Genomic DNA, 17472 nt, shown 5'->3' with positions numbered 1-17472 from the left:
ATAGTGGGAATTTAAAAATATATGCTTAACCAAAAATGACTGCCAGACAGTAGAATGTCCAGAAATCTCCACAAAGATTCCACTTCCTAAAAAAAAGGAGTGACAACTATCTACGTAAATGATTTTGCTTTTTAGAAAATACTGGCAAACAAATCCATAAGCATCTGTGTGAAGTTTATTAGCCATGCAGAAACTTAGTGTGAGTCTTATCACATGTGAAGAGGTTGAAGGACAAGGATTTATAAGTCACTACAGGAATATCAAACCTTAACAACTGAATCAACATGACAGTGGAAAGGTAGAGCCATTTGGGGTAATAAATTAGTACTACTATTAACTCACATTTATCAAACAGAATCAGTGCACCTTCCTGGGAGTAAGCCCCACTGAACTGGCCTGAGTAGCATTCTAAATAGTCCTGATTAGGATTCCACCAATAATAATATACACAGAAAGTAATGCTACAAACCCTGCACCACTTACAAACAATTAATCCTTTGGAAATCACTGGATTTAAGTACATAGAGTCAAGTTCAAGGAACATCCAGCCACAAAAAAAAACTATGATCTACCTTTACAAAAATGACAGAGATCTGCAGGGAGGGTGTAAGTTTTCCCATCTCTATTGAACCGTTGAAGGTCCACCTGTTGCATATTTAATTTCTGTAGAACTTGTGTTGGGTGCTATATGGAGGATAGGTTCTAGCATCATCTCAGGTCAGAGGAATTATTGTAGGTAAGAATATAGAAGTGGGCATAAATATTTTATAGAAGACAGTGACAGGGAATTTTAGTATTTGTTATTAGAAACAATAACATTAATAGTCGGAGTATGAATTCTCAGATTTCTGTCAGGAAATTTAATGTACAAATGCATTTAAGGGTTACCTCCCGTAGTTCTCCAATTCTGCGAAGTGCTTTATCTTGACTCTGGCTCAATATTCCCTGAAACCAAAAAGCAGAACAAATTCTGAAGCATTAAAAATGTAACTGTTGTTTGAATGAGAGGTTTCTGTTGTGACACCATGTGGAAGTATTGGGCAATAATATGCATTTTTCTATCCAAAGCAAAAACATGGACTTAAAAAATTCCTAGGTAATGATTGGGGGTTTTTTCTTATTTACCTGCAACTTTTTCTTTTCTCTTTGCACATTTTGATAGGCAGTGACCAGCTGGAAATCATAAACATAAAAGGCAATTAAGACCAACTCAATCAAAACTGGTTCCTAAAAAATCTCATTTAGTCAAGTAATTTAGTTAACTTGGGCACTGAACTTTATTCAGAAAAGGAACTCAGGGAAGAAGGAAAAGTGATAGAAGATTGCTAGTTGTTATGGAGTCCGTGGAATTCTGGGGAAGGGAGGGATGACAGCTGGAGGAGAAAGGATGGAGAAGAGGAAAAAGCAAGAGGTTGAAGGGCAAGGACTCCCCACTCTCCTTTAAGTAACAAGGAAAGACCATAATAGAAATACAGTTAAGCCCACCACACCTGCTCCTTATTATGTTATTTGCCACCCTTTGACTTGGCTGTTACTATTATTAGTACTGTATGATACACTGATATAATTAGAACAGAACAATTTACAAAACTGAAAACCTTCCACAAGGTAGTAACAAATCAAGCATAGATTTCACAAGTTGTTGTACATGGCATATATGCCTTTTAATAGATCTGTGGCAAACACAATTAACGGTAATTTTAACAGTGAAGGACATTAGCGGTAGATGTACAGCCGGATCCCATAGAGGATTTCTAGCCTTGGTGGATAGTCTCAGTTTGAACCTGCATTGTCCCATTTTTCAGATAACTAGAGCAAGGATCCCCAACTTTGTTCAGTCTGTAGGCATGGGTACCACGTGCCACCACAGAATGGTTACCCTGGTGGTAGGGCCAATCACAAAATACCTGTCATAGGGACATGGCCAATTACAAAGAGAGCAGGGCACACAACATTGTGACTTTCAGAGCCATGCATCTTCCTGTGATAAAAGGCATTGCTTCCAAATGGGTGCTCAAGACTTCAGGGCTCTTCTGAAAGGAGGCAGAGGAAAGCTAGGATCAGCCTTTTGCTTTACAAAACCTGTTTGGTTTCAGTTTCTAAAGAGGGGAAGCCGCTGAAACAGCTACTGGAACAGTTTGCCAAGTCCAGAGATATAACAAAATCTATGCCAGTACCCAAGCAGAGAGAACATCGCTGTGATGTACCTGCCTGGGAGGAGCTCAGATCTTTGTTAGACACTCAGCCAGTAGAAAGCAACCAGGAGCTCACTGGGCTTTTGTTCCATGTGGGTTTTGTTCCAAATACCTAAGAAGCAAGCAAGCACCAGGAAACAAGCTGGCAGGTGCAACAATGCCTGTGAGCTTCATACTGAGGATCAATGCCCTACAGAGGGCTAAAACTCAGGGGACTGGCTTTTAAATAGTGATGCATAAAAATATACATTTTACACCCTAACAAGGAACTGTATACATTAACTGCTATGCAGTGGTTAAAATGTATGTTTTTCTACCTCTGAGTATTTTCCTCTATAGCTGCCCAAACTGCGTTCCATCCTACGCAATCGTTGCAACAACTGCTCCTTGGGCAAGCTGTCTACATTTCCTGGCAATTCTTCTGCTTCACTTTCAACATCAGATGGTGGATCAAATGTGGGCCCTGGAGAATCAAAGTCGAGTTTGTTCAATGAATCTCTTGAAGAAGTCCGCACCAAAGACTCTTTAGAAGGGGAGCGAAACAGAGAGTCTTTTAATGGACTTCGAAACAACGATTCCATCGAAGGAACCCGAAGCTGAAGTTTTTGTGCAAAAGACTGGACATCGCTGGGCTGTAAATACACAAAGCAATTATTTTCTAAAGCATGATGAAGAAACATATGACACAGCTAAAAATATATACTAGCATATACAAAAGTTCCACTATAATAGTTTACTTCTGTAAATAAATAATATACCACCCAATTTATAACATGCAGATACTCTATTAATATATTAATAAATTCTAATCTGGGCTAAATAGACCACTAATCTAATTCAGGAGGCTCTACTTTCCAATCCAATAACCTTTAATGGCATAAAGGCTTACAGAAAGGAATGAGCATACAGTCTGCCCATATGTCAAGATAAAACAATACAGACATATCGAATTGTAACGCCAATTGATAATTAATAATAGGGATAAAAAGGACAATAATCCTAATCTTGAGTATCAGACAACAAAAAAGAATGAAATTTTACAGCTATAGGGCTTAACAAGTGACAAGGCTCTTCTTACGTTTTAATCTTTTAAACTAATAAAATATATTGCCACAGTAAAGAACACAGTTAGTCTTGAGTTTTTAGAACTTTCTAAGATATTAAACCTAACAGAAACATTAACAAATATCATATGTCTTACTAATAAATAAGAACTATCTTAATCTTTAGACTTTATTGCACTCAAGCATAAAAGCATTTGGTAACCTCTGTTATAATGAAACAACGCAACCATAAATGTTGGAGCTAAGTTACTAAATTTAGTACAAAAAAGAACAGCTGTTATATACCTGGACAGAAGTCTGTTCATTTTCACTATTGTTAGGGCTGGGAACTGTGTGCTTAGATACAGTCTGGAGTGGGGGGAAAAGAAAAATATCAGTAATAAAACAAGAATATAACTCTCTAAAAAGATGACTTATAATTGTATAAAGCAACCCCAACGATAACTCCTTTAATCTGTTTTTAGTTAATTATTAGTACTGTTACTTTTCCAAATACTTATTAAGATGTCCTCATGCAAACTGACACAAGCATGTTAAGGCGAATGCTGACTCAGTGCCCTGTAATATACAAAACTACAAAGCAGCTCTTTTTACATGAATTAGCATAATAAGTATAATACAATAAGATGCTCTTGGCTTCTTCAAATATGTTGAGCTTTCACACATACAATTGCTTAAGAAGTTTCTTAAAAATTAACTGGTAATCAAAGCTCTGGTTCTCTATCTCCATTCTTTTTAGTGAGCAGAAGAGTCAATAATCCTATATGGAACATTGCTTCAGAAAAGAGAAGTTAGAGTTCCTCCAAACACAGAACTGTAGAAAACAACTAGAAAGGAACAAATACATACTGCCTGGTTGTAAGCAATTATATTGCTCTACCACAGGGGTGGCCATACTTGCTTGATGTAAGAGCCACAGAGAATAGAAGTCAGATGTCTGAGAGTGGAAAGACATGAATGCCAGATGTTTGAGAAAGGGAAGGAGGGAAGGAAGGAAAATAGATGGGGAGGGGGAAGGAGAAAAAGGCGGAAAGAACACAACTTTGCCTTTAAATGCATTTTCCAAGCTGCCAGCTGGCTTGGTTTGGAGAAGTGATTAAAAGAGACAAATGCCTTCTTCAAGCCAGCCAAAGGGGCAGCGGGGACTTCAAGAGCCACACAATGAACATATGAAGCAGCCTTATACTGAATCAGACCCTTGGTCCATCAAAGTCAGTATTGTCTTCTCAGACTGGCAGCGGCTCTCCAGGGTCTCAAGCTGAGGTTTTTCACACCTATTTGCCTGGACCCTTTTTTGGAGATGCCAGGGATTGAACCTGGGACCTTCTGCTTCCCAAGCAGATGCTCTACCACTGAGCCACCATCCCTCCCCATCACAATATGTGTGAATGAACCACATGTGGCTCCCAAGCTGCAGTTTGGCCACCCCTACTCTACCACATACATTATTACTAAAAGCTGCCTTTGAAATTTAGCACTTCCACTGTTCAACTTTGCAATTTCAAAATTATTTTCAGCATACAGGGTGAAACAATTCTACAAAGTCAAATAATCAATTTGGGCATTCTCGAGTGAAGTCCAAACTTGTTTCACAAATATTATCTCAGATTTCTTATATATGAAGATGGTTATTTACTACATAAACAATAAAGTAACAAATCATACAATACCATAATACATGAGGTATATCACTTATTTAACATGCTATGCCCATAAATTAAGGGTATTGTATTTATGGCCTGAAAAGTAAATGAACAACCAAAACAAATGCTGTTTATAATAACTACTCAAAATCAGTGCAGACACTTGCTCATGGTATGGTTTTGACTGAAAGGAAAATATCCAATTTTAACTACTTTAACTATTTAACTCAGTATTGAGGTGAACAATTCAAACGTCTTTTCATTATTTCCTTCAAGCTTGAATAATGATTCCATTAGAATTGCCTTTTATTTTTTAAAAACCTGTAATTGCCTTCTCTTCTATAAACATAAAACATGTCACACAGAAATGTCTCATACACTGAACAGGATCCTAAAGGTTCCATCCTACTCTGGTGCAGCTATCCTCTGGAGAAAGAGGCACCTAAGAGGAATGGAAAACAAGGTTGCACTTACCTGTAACTGTTGCTCATTGACTGGTCTTCTGTGCAGGCATACATGGCACCTCACTTGCCAAGGCCTGCAAGGAGATCTCTTTTAAAGCTCTCCAGAAAGTCCAAAGTCCTCAGCCCCTTCTCCTCATGGGTCAGCTCCTTTCTACCCAGTCAAAAGGTGATGGAGCAGACCAAGAGTTCCTTCCTTCAGTCCCTTCCTGGAAAGACTCCAGAGCATGAGGATCACAGTTTGGAAAGGAGGAAGGGATGTGTGCCTGCACAGAAGACCACTCAATGAACAATTACAGGTAAGTGCAACCTTGCTTTCATCTTGTGGCTTCTGGGCAGTCTCACATGGGGAAAATAGCAAGCTCACTTAGCAGTAGGAGGTGAGCGTGGGATCCTCAACAAAATAAGAACTGAAGAACTGCTTTTCCCACAGCTATATCCTGCCTGGAATCAATGCTGACTGCATAGTACTTGATGAAAGTCAACAGGGAAGACCAGGTAGCTGCCTTTGCGGATGCTGTCCAAGGGGACATTGCCAAGGTATGTTGCAGAGGAAGACTGAGATTTGGCTGAGTGAGCTCTGAGATGGAGTGAGCAGTCAACTTTGGAGGCAAAGTATGCCAACTGGATCGCCTAGAAAATCCAACATAAGATGGTTTGGGAAGATACTGCCTTTGCAGGATCCAGTAAAGCAGCCAGCAGGCAGTTGTCTTTCCACAAGGATGCAGTAATGGTCTAAATAAAAAAGCAGTGACCTATGAACATATAAGATGTGCAGGGTTTGTTCTTTCTTCAAAGTGGGAGAGGGCGAAAACAACTGGCAGGACTATGTCCTGGGTAACATGAACAGTTTTTAAAAATACACTGGGGGGGGGGGTGTTAAACTCCCTACTTACTAGCTGAGCTGGTGGCCGCCACTGCCACAGATGTGAAATCTGGACCTGGCCACCATGGCAGAGCACTCTGGAAGCTGCTCCCTATCTGGCTGTCATGGTGGAGTGCTCTGGGAGCCCCTATGAGCCAGGCTGCACAGTGAAGGACTCCAGGAGAGCCTCGGGGGCCAACCACAGCAGTAGAGGACACCAGGAGCCACTCTGGGTTCCAAGCAGCTCCCAGATAGCGATGTTGCTGCAGATGGGTAGTGGGGTCTGGAGTCACAAGGAGAGCGATTCTCTCCCACGAGAATATATATATATATATTAACTGATAATTAATCTGGTCCTGCCTCACAACCTGGGCAAAATGTGTTTAGGGTTGACAGGAAAGTAAGAACTGCATATGTTTAGGAAAGGATAAATGTGGTTTTAGAATAGAATGGGGCAATTAAATCCTAAAATTACATTCTGGGAAGGGATGAACAGTTATCTGATGATTGATTGAGCTGGTAAAAGGAACTGTATCCCAGTCTCAATTTAACAATGTCAGTTAAGCTGTCAAAGTGCTGATGGATTGCTGCTGGCAGGGCTTTTTTTGTAGGAAAAACCCAGCAGGAACTCACTTGCATACTAGGCCACACACCCCTGATGCCAAGCCAACCGCAACAGCATTCCTGTGTGTTCCTTCTCAAAAAAAAGCCCTGATTACTAGTTTACCCTTTAGCAGGCAAAACTCCTTTAATTCAAACTTTAAAATCTGGACAGCTCTAGGGAGGAACTTTCAGGATGCAGGAAAGTCCAGAAACCTATTAACTTGGGTAGCAATTGTGTGAAATATTTTGATATCAAGGACAGCCCCTGACAGGTTGTTCCAGATGCTCCATCTTGGACACATTCTCAGGAAGGAGAAAATAGAGGCTGTGAGTAAAGATTAGTTAGTAATTTATCTCTGATTCTTTTGAAAGTGCTCTGCCTTATTTCTGCTTATCTGTTGAGCATTCCCAGGTATCTGTGCTTTCTAGAATTTATGGTAAGTTATTTAAATTACATTCAGGATTTTTGGGATGGTCTATGAAAACTGCTTGGAAAAAACTCACTCACATTTTGCCTCATGCTACTGTGATTTCAGCTGCCCAGAGTGTGCTGGTGCTGAAGAACAGCAGCCACCAAGAAAATACACATAATACTAAGAAGGAAAAGTATGTGTTTGGAGAGGAAGAAAAACAGCCACAAGCCTCCATAAGCCTCCTTTTCCCATTCACAAAAAGAGAGACAGACTGACTGGCTGACTTTTGGTCTTAAAGGAAGCCAGAATTATAGACAGTAACCAAAGAAATTCTCTTGATGATGGCAGCTGATACCAAAGAAGAACTCCCAGACCAGGAGCTGGTAAGTAAGGCTCTGACCACCATACCACCTTGGTTTTACATCTTAACTTTGACCTCAACTGCTTCCCATCTGATGGGGGCACCAACTGAATATGCTGATATAAGAATTACGAGAGTGATCAAGTCTCAAGGAAAATTTTTACTACCAGACATCCAGCAATGCAATTTATCTAAAGCACAAAAGCCACTATTGTATTGTGGGAACAAACTAGGGAAGAACTCAAAAATGAATCTTTGGATCAGCAACAAAGCTTTCTGACCTCATTTTTAAAACTCTGACCATAACTCTACTTTTCACAAGGGAGCTAAAAAACAACTGCTCCTTAACAATCATGTATACAAAAAATCTTTGTCTAAGTCCTTTTTAAGGAATAGATCTATTATCAAAAAGGGAGGGCTGCTTTTCAGTAACAAAATACAGTACATATTGTGAATGATGTAACTAAAGCAAGGTTAATTTTTAATGTTAAGCTCATGTTATCCAATTATCCAGCCACAAATTAACCAATAATATGACTGAGCTTTTTAGAGCAGTGTTAGCAACAGGTCACTTAGTATGCTTTTGTGAGCCCATAAACCAAAAGCAACACTGGTTTTGCCTTCTAGAATTACAATATCCTCTTGTTCCAGCCAAAGTCACTACTGTGAGGGATGGGATGGGAGACTCACCACACTCTGACTCTTTGGTTTAGGTCGTTTGGTGGGATCCAAAGCAAAGACAGTATACTCAGAAAGAAAAGCAGGCTCTGCTATCATCCCAGCTAGCAGCTGTGTCACTCAGTGCAAAAAAGCAAGAAGATGAAAAATAAAAACAAAGTAATGACGTAAAGGGGGTGGGGCACAAAAGCATGTTGCAAAGTTTTTCCTCATCAACCAAGTTTCTGCATAATGCTTAATGACAGCAGTAAAAGAATGTAACACTCCCAAGTAAAACGCATATAAAAAACACATTCAAGGTTGATTAGAACAGACAAACAAGCCCTGGCATGTATATGCATAGATATGAGAGCTAAAAAACTGAAAATGATCATATTCAAGTTTTGTGTGCATATATATACTATTGTATATTGTCATTTTACTTACAAATACATGTAGAACTATTCAGATACTTTAGGGATCTTGTTTATGATACAAGAATTATGATAGAAGAATCAGAATCTTGCCTTAAGCCTCTTAACCACACACAATATACGTTACATACAGATCAGCATGTGACAATATGTACAACATATGCAGCTATGGAACTAATCTTGCTGAAGATAATAATTATTGATGGAGAGGCCCATTACATGTTATCAAAGAAAAAGAGGGTAGTCAGCTGACATTCATTATGCTGTTCTTCTGGGGTGACATATGTGTTCCCTGAACTTCATTAACTAACCCTACTGTTTTGAGAGGGAAAAGGGTTAACAATCTAATGCAACCCTCAGGATCTCAGCCAAAATATTAATACTACCATAGCAATGCAATGAGAACTATGCTGCAAATACACATTTCTAAACACTGGTTTAGCATGAGATCAAAACACATGTGTCCATAGTCATAGTTCCCAGTAATCAAATTCACCTCTTATTTTTATACAGCAAGACTGTAACACTGTGAAACCATTATTATTATTATTATTATCCTGTCTTTCTTCCAAGAAATTCAGGGCAGGGTATGTGGCTTTCCCTCCCCATTTTATCCTCAAGACATCATGAGGTAAACTAGGCTGAAATAAAATATATCAGATAAGGTCACCCAGACAGTTTCATGGTCAAGTGGGGATCTGAGTCTGGAATTTTTCAGTACTAATCTGACACTAGCCACTGTACTGTGAATGTTCATAAAGACGGCATGAAATTTCACAATAATACCATATAATGAACAATAAAAGGATAAGTTTAAACCCAAGGGCATAGGGCAAAAGCAAGCCAAGGGGTGAGATTGCTTCTCATTTTCATATCAATCAACAGAATAGCTAATCTGTAGAGACTAACTACATATTAAATACTTCAGACTGAGATCAAAATACTATGAACATAATACACTGGCCTCTAGAATTACATTTAAAGTTACCAACAAATATAGTTCTTACAGTTAAGAAAAATACAAAAAATACTATACAGTTAAAAAAAAGTTAATACAAAAATATCTGTTAAGGATTTCCTTACCAGCATCACCTTTCCCCCCAGTGGGAACCCAAAGCAACTTAAATTTTTATCCTCTCTTCTGTTTTATCCTCACAACAGCCCCATGAGGTCAGGGAGGCTGAAAGTGTGAGACTTGCTCAAGGTCACCCAGCAAGTTTCCGAGTGGGGATTTGAACTCTCAGACCCTAATCTGACACAATGCCACACTACCTCTATCAGTTTCACTATCAAATTCTATGTAACCCTACTGCAGGCACATCTGATGCTATTTTTTGATGTGCATTATTCTCTAAAAAGCATAATCTGTTAAGAAGAAATGCGGGTTACAGAAAAACTGGCAATGCATTGTCTTTCAAATTAATATAATCTTAATTGAAACGTGCATGCAGTTAAATCTAGTGATACTATCAGGGGGACATCTGATCCACAAAGCTGATAAAGTAGGGCAACTGATGAAATGTTACTAGCAAAAACCTCTATCTTTTTTTGCACGTGCCACTAATGACCCACTCATTCAAAAGTAACTGCGTAAAAGTCCAAAGAGGAAAGGCTGAAGGAGCTGGGTATGATTGAGATGACTGAGAGGGGACATGATCACCATCTCGAAGGGCTGTCATTAGAGAATGGTATGGAGTTGTTTTCTATGGCCCCAGAAGGTTGGACAAAACCCAACGGGTTAAAATTAAATCAGAAGAGTTTCTGACTAAACATTAGGAAGAACTTCCTGACAGTTAGAGCAGTTACTCAGTGGAACAGGCTCCCTTGGGAGGTGGTGGGCTCTCCTTCTTTGGAGGTTTTTAAACAGAGGCTAGATGACCATCTGACAGCAATGCTGATTCTGTGAACTTAGGCAGATCATGAGAAGGAGTGCAGGAGGAGTTGCATCAGTGCTTAGTTCTTGTGGTCCTTTCTTACATCCCCAGGGAATGCGGTTCACCACTTTGAGGTAAGGCAGCATTTTTTCTCCAGGCCAGTTTGGCCAGGGATCCTGGAGGGTTTGGGAGGTTTTTGCCATCTTTTGGTCATGGAGCAGACGTCACTGCGTGTATGTGTAGGAAGGTATTTGTGAGTTTCCTGCATTGTGAGGGGCCTGTTCTACATGACCCTGGAGTTCCCTTCCAACTCTATGACTCTAAGAGAATGATCCTACAACCAGGAACCCTCACGCTTCTGAAAGTAAACTATATGCACATATACGTGCACACTCCAAGCTTCTAGCAGGATACTCAGAAGTGACACTTCCAAATGAAGATCTAATCCAAAATAATTTCACTCCGTTTCAAATCACAGCAGAAGGAAACTTTTTTTTGAGGGGGGGGGGGAAGTATAGCATATGGCTACAATCAATGTACATCCATTCACAAACCAATAAAACTGCTGACTCAGCAATAAAAAATAAATACCTGCAGGAAAAACTCTGATTCCCTACAGCAGATTGGTAATTACTGCAGAAGCATACCAACTGCTTTAGTCTTTATGATATGCATTACAATACAGAAAGCCTATTGATCATAACAATTATGATTACATTGACAATGCTTCATTGATTTGTGTCACGATACAAGATGAAAGAAACAGCCATCTAAAAGAACAGCTGCAAATATCTGGAAAAACTTGTCCAGTTAATATTTAACTAAAACAAGTTTTTACATCAGAACAAAGTTGGAGCCTGGTGGCACCTTTAAGATCAAAAAAGTTCATTCAAAGTGTGAGCTTTCATGTGCCAAATACACTTCCTCAGATATAACGAAACAGGAACAGAATCTTACATAGAGAGGGTGGGTACTAAATTAGCATACAGAATAATGAAGATGCTTTTAACAGATTAAAAGAATAATGCTTAGTTATATGGCTATCAAGACTCTGCTCCATTCTGTCTGAGGAAGTGTGCTTGACACACGAAAGCTCAGACTCTTAATAAAACTCTTAATAAAACTCTGTAGCCCAAAGGTGCCACTAGACTCCATCTTTGTTCTATTGCTTCAGACCAACAAGACTGCCCACCTGGATCTATTTTTTTACTAGTTAGCAATGTGCGCATAACTGCATATACACACATCTCTCTCTGTCACTGTCTTTGTTTCTCTGCCTCAGTCTCTCTTTCACACACACACACACACACACAGGAGTTTCTCAAAACTGTGTCTTCAACTTCCAAAGAAAGAACCCTGTGTATTTCAGCTTTTTTCTGTGCTTTGTGGCACACGGTGTGGAAAAGGGGTTACTTGAAAACAGCCAATTTTTTTTTCAGAGAGGGGGAGGCAGTTTGAGGACGATGCCTGTGACTACAGCTTTGCTCCAAGCTTTTAAATAAAAACGCCAGCAACACACAGAATAAGGCTTCTCTGTTCTCTCCCCCTGGCTTTGAAATGTTTAACACACTGACTTTTCAAACACACAATCTGAAAAACACTTCCCCTAGCAGTCTCCTCCAGTCGTCCCATTGACCACCAGCTACCACCATTCTGCCAGGACTTTGAAGCATAAGTGCTTACACACATGCTCAAAAGGCAAATGATTTTTTTAAAGCCCACTGCCCCAGCCTGCAGCTGAAGGGGAGATATCTGATCCAAACTCTCAGTTACAAAGAAAACTGGATCAAATCAGGAGCACTGTCTAGTCTCAGGAAATCCAACACCACCACCCCAGGTGAACTGAATCTAGCCAACATGAATATTTAATAGAATTCTCCCTCATACTATAGCTATTTGAGAAAATGTCATTTTTTTAAAGGAACCACAGTTTAATATTAAACTACGCACCCTTCTCCTCCCCCACCCCGCCACCAGAAGAACTCCTTATCTTGAATATTGCTGAAGGAACACACATCAGGACTGAAAATTTTGTATTACAGTAAACTTTTCATTAAGATTTTAGGAGTCAATCTTCTTGCATTGTTTATGAATTTTTTTAACATGTGTGACAATACTATTTTTTTGGTACATACTATAATTAACATGCAGTTTTCATAAGTTCTCAATGCTGTGTATCATTGTTAGTTATTCCTTCTCTCATTATTTTGGGGTACCCCTTCCTATACTTGTGCATGAGTTGGTTTTTAACCCACCTCTTTGTTTGGTGTTAAAGTGCTTTCTTCATTTTGCTCCACAAGTGAAGATGTTCTGCTCCTTGTAACTGGTGTTGAAGGTGTAGCTGAGTCCTGCAACAAAAAGTAACAATGCTGAAACAAGTACAGTTACTATATGCAAACAACACTATTATATTCAGAGTTAGAAATTTTATTCAGTTTGGAGTACAAGAAGGTAAACAAAGTCTGTTTTTAGATGGTTATAGTCCATCAGTTTCAATTGACATCTTAGAAAGCACAGATTTCAATAAGGTGATCAACTTAAAACTATACACTTTAGGAGGAAGGGTAGTATAACAGTTTTTCCACATCATATACAAGAATACATGAAATGTTGCTTCTGTGGTCAAGGAATCCATTGGTGAACATTTTTCTTTTAAATATTTCAAATGACTATTATTTCATGGTAAACAAATTTGCATTGCAGTCTAACTAACAAGCTGGTCCTCCAGCTAGTGTAACATGTATTTGGGCAGCATCTGCTGTATCACTTCAGGAGGCAACATAACTTCTCAGGTTGCATCAATGCCAATCTATGACAAAGCAGCATGTGATAACATTTAGAGATCATGCATACTAAATTCATTCAAGTACTATTATTTTTATACTTTGCATTTGCAAAAACATGGAAGAATCTAATTGATTCACTGACTTTGAGACAAGAGACATCATCCAAGTATTAATAACCTTGCAAGGGAGCTAAAAGATGCACTTCCAGCTAGTTGGGGACCTTAGTTATGGATTACATTACCAATCCCATACACTGGTATAGCCTCCCTACTTTGCCACTTATGTGGAAATATAAAGCATATTACCTTAAAATAATATAAACATAAATATATCTCTATTTTACTCAGGATAGTTTTACATGCACAGATTTCATGACTCAAAAACCATGCATATTCTTATAAATAATATGGAGAATTTTAAATGTGAATGAGCTATCGTATGGCTAACTTTTCCTGATGAAAATCACCCAATTTTCCCAGAAGCTAAACTTTTCCATATTTATGTTTTCACTGGATGAGGACATACAAGTTAACTGTTTTCACATCACAGTGGATGAACTCAATTTAAGTTAAATTTTAAAAGTTCTGTTGTCTTTAGCTGCAAGCTTACTTTTCCCTACCTGAAGTCAATTAATAAACATTTCAATTCAGCTTTGCTGAAGTGACTTCATACACCTTTATAAATGTCATGAGCACACACAAATGCACGATGCTAACTATCAACAAGTGCATTAGGGATACATGAACTAGGGAGTAATTCTGAAGAGAGCAGTAACTCACAAAAGCTCATACTCCCCCACAAATTTTGTTTTTTTTAAGGCACTACTGGACTCTTTTCTACTGCATTTGGAATACACTGATCTAGTGGTAGTATTAAAAAAAATCTACAGGTAGTATACAAAAAGTTAAGACAGTCAAATATGGGTACATTAGCAATTTGGCTAAATCTATCAGAAAAACAAACTAACAAATACTGCTGGTTAAGTTTGCAATTAAACTTCCTTGAAACAGACATTTAGCGAACACTACTCCTAATTCACTGTACTATTAGCAGATATAGATTCACACTGAAGACAGTCTTTTATCTAGGTTCATTCTAAGAACATGCATATTTATTTCCTTGCACCAACAAGCCCCTGTGGGTCAAATGACATGTTATATTAGAAATCTGTGTCCACATCTCCTGAGTCCAAAAAACTGTGAGGAACGGGCAATTCAGATTTGAGCCACCAGTGCGGGGCAAAAGAAGGATCTCTCTCCTCCACACCTTTTTCCTCATTGAAATAAGTCCCCTTGAGGCTCCAAGTAGACCTCTTTGCCTGTCTTCTTAATCTAGTGAGGCTAACTGCAAGGGGAACAGTTCCAAACTGTGAAGAGATACAAGGAGCAAGGATGAATTTTCTTGCCAAGCACTGCATGATTCTAAATCAAGTTGCTGCTTCCCCGTACAGCTACTTAAGGATAACCAGAAAATAAAATCACAACAGAAGCACCAGTCACAGATCTGTAAAGTGTAGTTGGGACCCAAACTCTGCCAAACCATCAAGAAAGCAGATAATATAACACAAATAACACCTACTCTTTTATGAACTTTGAGCCTAATCCATGAGCAATTAAAAAGCTAAAGATCAAATATACACTACAGTTATAATGTGCTGCAGTTCCTGTTCCACCCTTGCCAATCCCAGTGTAAACTATGGCCATTCCCTCCCCCTTCTTTCAACTTTCATTGCTCCTACCTCTTACCAGAGGCTATCTCAAAACAGGAATCTTCTGCAGGCTTGATGTCTTCCTTTAATTACTTTGAGTTGAACCAAATGCTTTTTACACACCGGAGTGGCTCAGAAGTTAACGCACCATTGTTACCATAAGAAACAGGTGTAACTTGTGACACAAGCTGGTTTTTCCTTCTGCGGGAACTCAGAAGGAAACCTCAACAGGGCGTGCTTGGTGTGAGTTACTTTCTGATAGTAACTGTGTACTAAGACTGGTGACACCTTATACACTGCAATGACGTGGGGTTAGAGAACCTTACTTCCAAGCAAACATTAAGATGATTGCCAATTGCATGTTCCTGGAGATTTGGGAAAAGGAACCTGGAGAGAGCAGGGCATGACGAAAGGAGGGACCTCAGCAGGTTACAATGCCAAAGAGTACACCCTCCAGACCAGGAGAATTTATCTGTTGTTTAGAAATCAGTTGTAATTTCAGCCCCGCCTGGTGGTTAGCAGCCCCACGCATACACCGGAAAAACAGAACGAAGTCTGAGTCCAGTGGTACCTTTAAGACCAACAAAGTTTAATTCTGGTATGCATAAGACTGTTTTGGGTGTGTGGGAGTGGGTGCATGTGTGAGAGAAAGGCTTGTTTCACATTGTGAAACTGACACGATATTATCCCATAGGGAAAAAACCTGCTTGAGTTTGGTCCATTTCCAGGCTATCAGACAGCAGCCGCTGAAGGGACAGGATCCCAGCAGCGGTCCGTGGTTGGCTATTCACACTGCTAGCGCAGCTCAACCACAGACCCACTGCAGAAAGGGCTGTTCTTTTTAAAAAATCCCCTGTATGTGTACTCAAGCAGAGAAACACACAAGTGCTCCTCTAAAGGGGTGGGGAGGGAATCCCTGTGCAATTATGCGACCTATATCCGAATCGGGGGATGCTACTGGGAAGCTTTTTAATGTAGCTAGGAGGCCTCTAGAGACAGGGTGAGAATGGGTGCAGCTCGGAGGGCACATGTTCTCATGTGATTTTAATCTGAATGGGAGACTTGGCTAGGTCAGGCCAAATCTCCAGTTTGAACCCTGCCAAAGGCTGTGATCACACACACTGAATAATGCACTTTCAACCCACTTTCCAACACAATAAAATCCAGTTGGAAAGTGCAGTGACAGCGGATTGAAAGCGTATTATTTAGTGTGTGCGATGGCAGCCAAAGAGACTCAGCTGCATTAAAATACCACGGAAGTCTTGAGGCACTTTAAAGGTTAGCAGAACATGACTGCAGCACAAACCAGACTGCCGGAACAAATTGCGTGCGTCTCTCACGGTGCGACAGGCGGACAGCAGGCCAACACGGCTCCCTATTTGGAATCATGTTGCATTATTAAGCGATCTTCCGAGCCGACGTCCGCGTAGGCTCGCCCTGCCACCGCTCGCCTCCCCCTCGGCCTTCTTCAGACCACAAAAGCGCCAGCAAGGCCGAGGGGGCGGGAAATGTTTACCGCCTTACGTCAGGAACCACGCAGGACCCTCAAACAAATAAGAGAGCCAGCCAGCCAGCCACCGCTGCCGCCTCGGTCCTGTCGGCGCTCTTCCTGCCTTCCTCTCTCCCTCCTCCCCGAGGAAGGGGTCTGGGCTCCTTCCTGTTCCCCGCCGTACCTGCGGGAGGCGACCCCCGGGGCTCCGCGGCGCTGGCGACGTTTGTTCCTCGCTGATCTTCTGCTTCAGTTTCTTGAACATGGTGACGGCGGCGTGAGGGAAAGGCGGACGATGGTGGTGGTGGCGGTGCTGCTGACGGGGCGGGCGAGTCTTTCCTCCTTTCTGTCGGAGGGCCTGACTGAGACCGGCCGATAATCTGCTGAGGCCTTTTCCGCTTTTTCCTCTCTAGCGGCGCCTCAGAACGAGGCAAGGGAGGCCGGGGAGGGGGGGCTGTCGGCCTCTGACGTCGCTCGCTGCTAATAATGACCCCGCTTCCCGCCCCTTCCCAGCGGCGGCGGCCTCCGTGGTGTTCTCCCACCCTCAAGCAGCAGGTGAACGCGCAGCACTACTGCGCATGCGCGGGCAACGTGGAGGCCGTGGGGGAAAGCATGCAGCGGCTACGGTGCTGGGCAAGGAACAAACTTCTTCCGGATTTCTCGGTTGGTTTAGTAAGTCAGGAAGAAAAAAGTAAGAAAACGCTCGGGCAATGTGTCCTTCTGCCAATCTACCTGATTCCTCGTCTGATGAAGTGTGCTTAGAACACACGAAAGCTTACATTCTGAATAAAACTTTGTTGGTGTTAAAGGTGCCACTTGACTCCTGCTTTCTTCTTCTGCCAATCGTAGTCTTCACCGATCTGGCTAACTCTTTAAAAGGTGAAGCACCAGTCGTTTCCGACTCTGGGGTGACGTCGCA

General features: G+C 40.8%; 1 protein-coding gene across 1 annotated transcript in view; it reads right to left on the bottom strand.

The window, feature by feature from the left end:
* The window catches only part of GOLGA4 (golgin A4), a 64297-nt gene extending 47177 nt beyond the window's left edge, over nt 1-17120 (bottom strand). The window contains exons 1-6 of the mRNA XM_060247605.1: nt 16738-17120; nt 12826-12918; nt 3545-3607; nt 2513-2827; nt 1126-1173; nt 889-945 (exon numbers count right to left, since the gene is read on the bottom strand). Of these exons, the coding sequence (XP_060103588.1) occupies nt 889-945; nt 1126-1173; nt 2513-2827; nt 3545-3607; nt 12826-12918; nt 16738-16818 (657 nt within the window). The 5' untranslated portion in view covers nt 16819-17120. The remainder of the gene's footprint in view (nt 1-888; nt 946-1125; nt 1174-2512; nt 2828-3544; nt 3608-12825; nt 12919-16737) is intronic.
* Between the last annotated feature and the right edge of the window lie 352 nt (nt 17121-17472).

Source organism: Heteronotia binoei, chromosome 10 (genome assembly GCF_032191835.1).
Source record: "Heteronotia binoei isolate CCM8104 ecotype False Entrance Well chromosome 10, APGP_CSIRO_Hbin_v1, whole genome shotgun sequence".
Taxonomy (NCBI): Eukaryota; Metazoa; Chordata; class Lepidosauria; order Squamata; family Gekkonidae; genus Heteronotia; species Heteronotia binoei.
The sequence above is the reverse complement of the archived record's forward strand: the minus strand, read 5'-3'. Positions and strand labels throughout refer to the sequence as shown.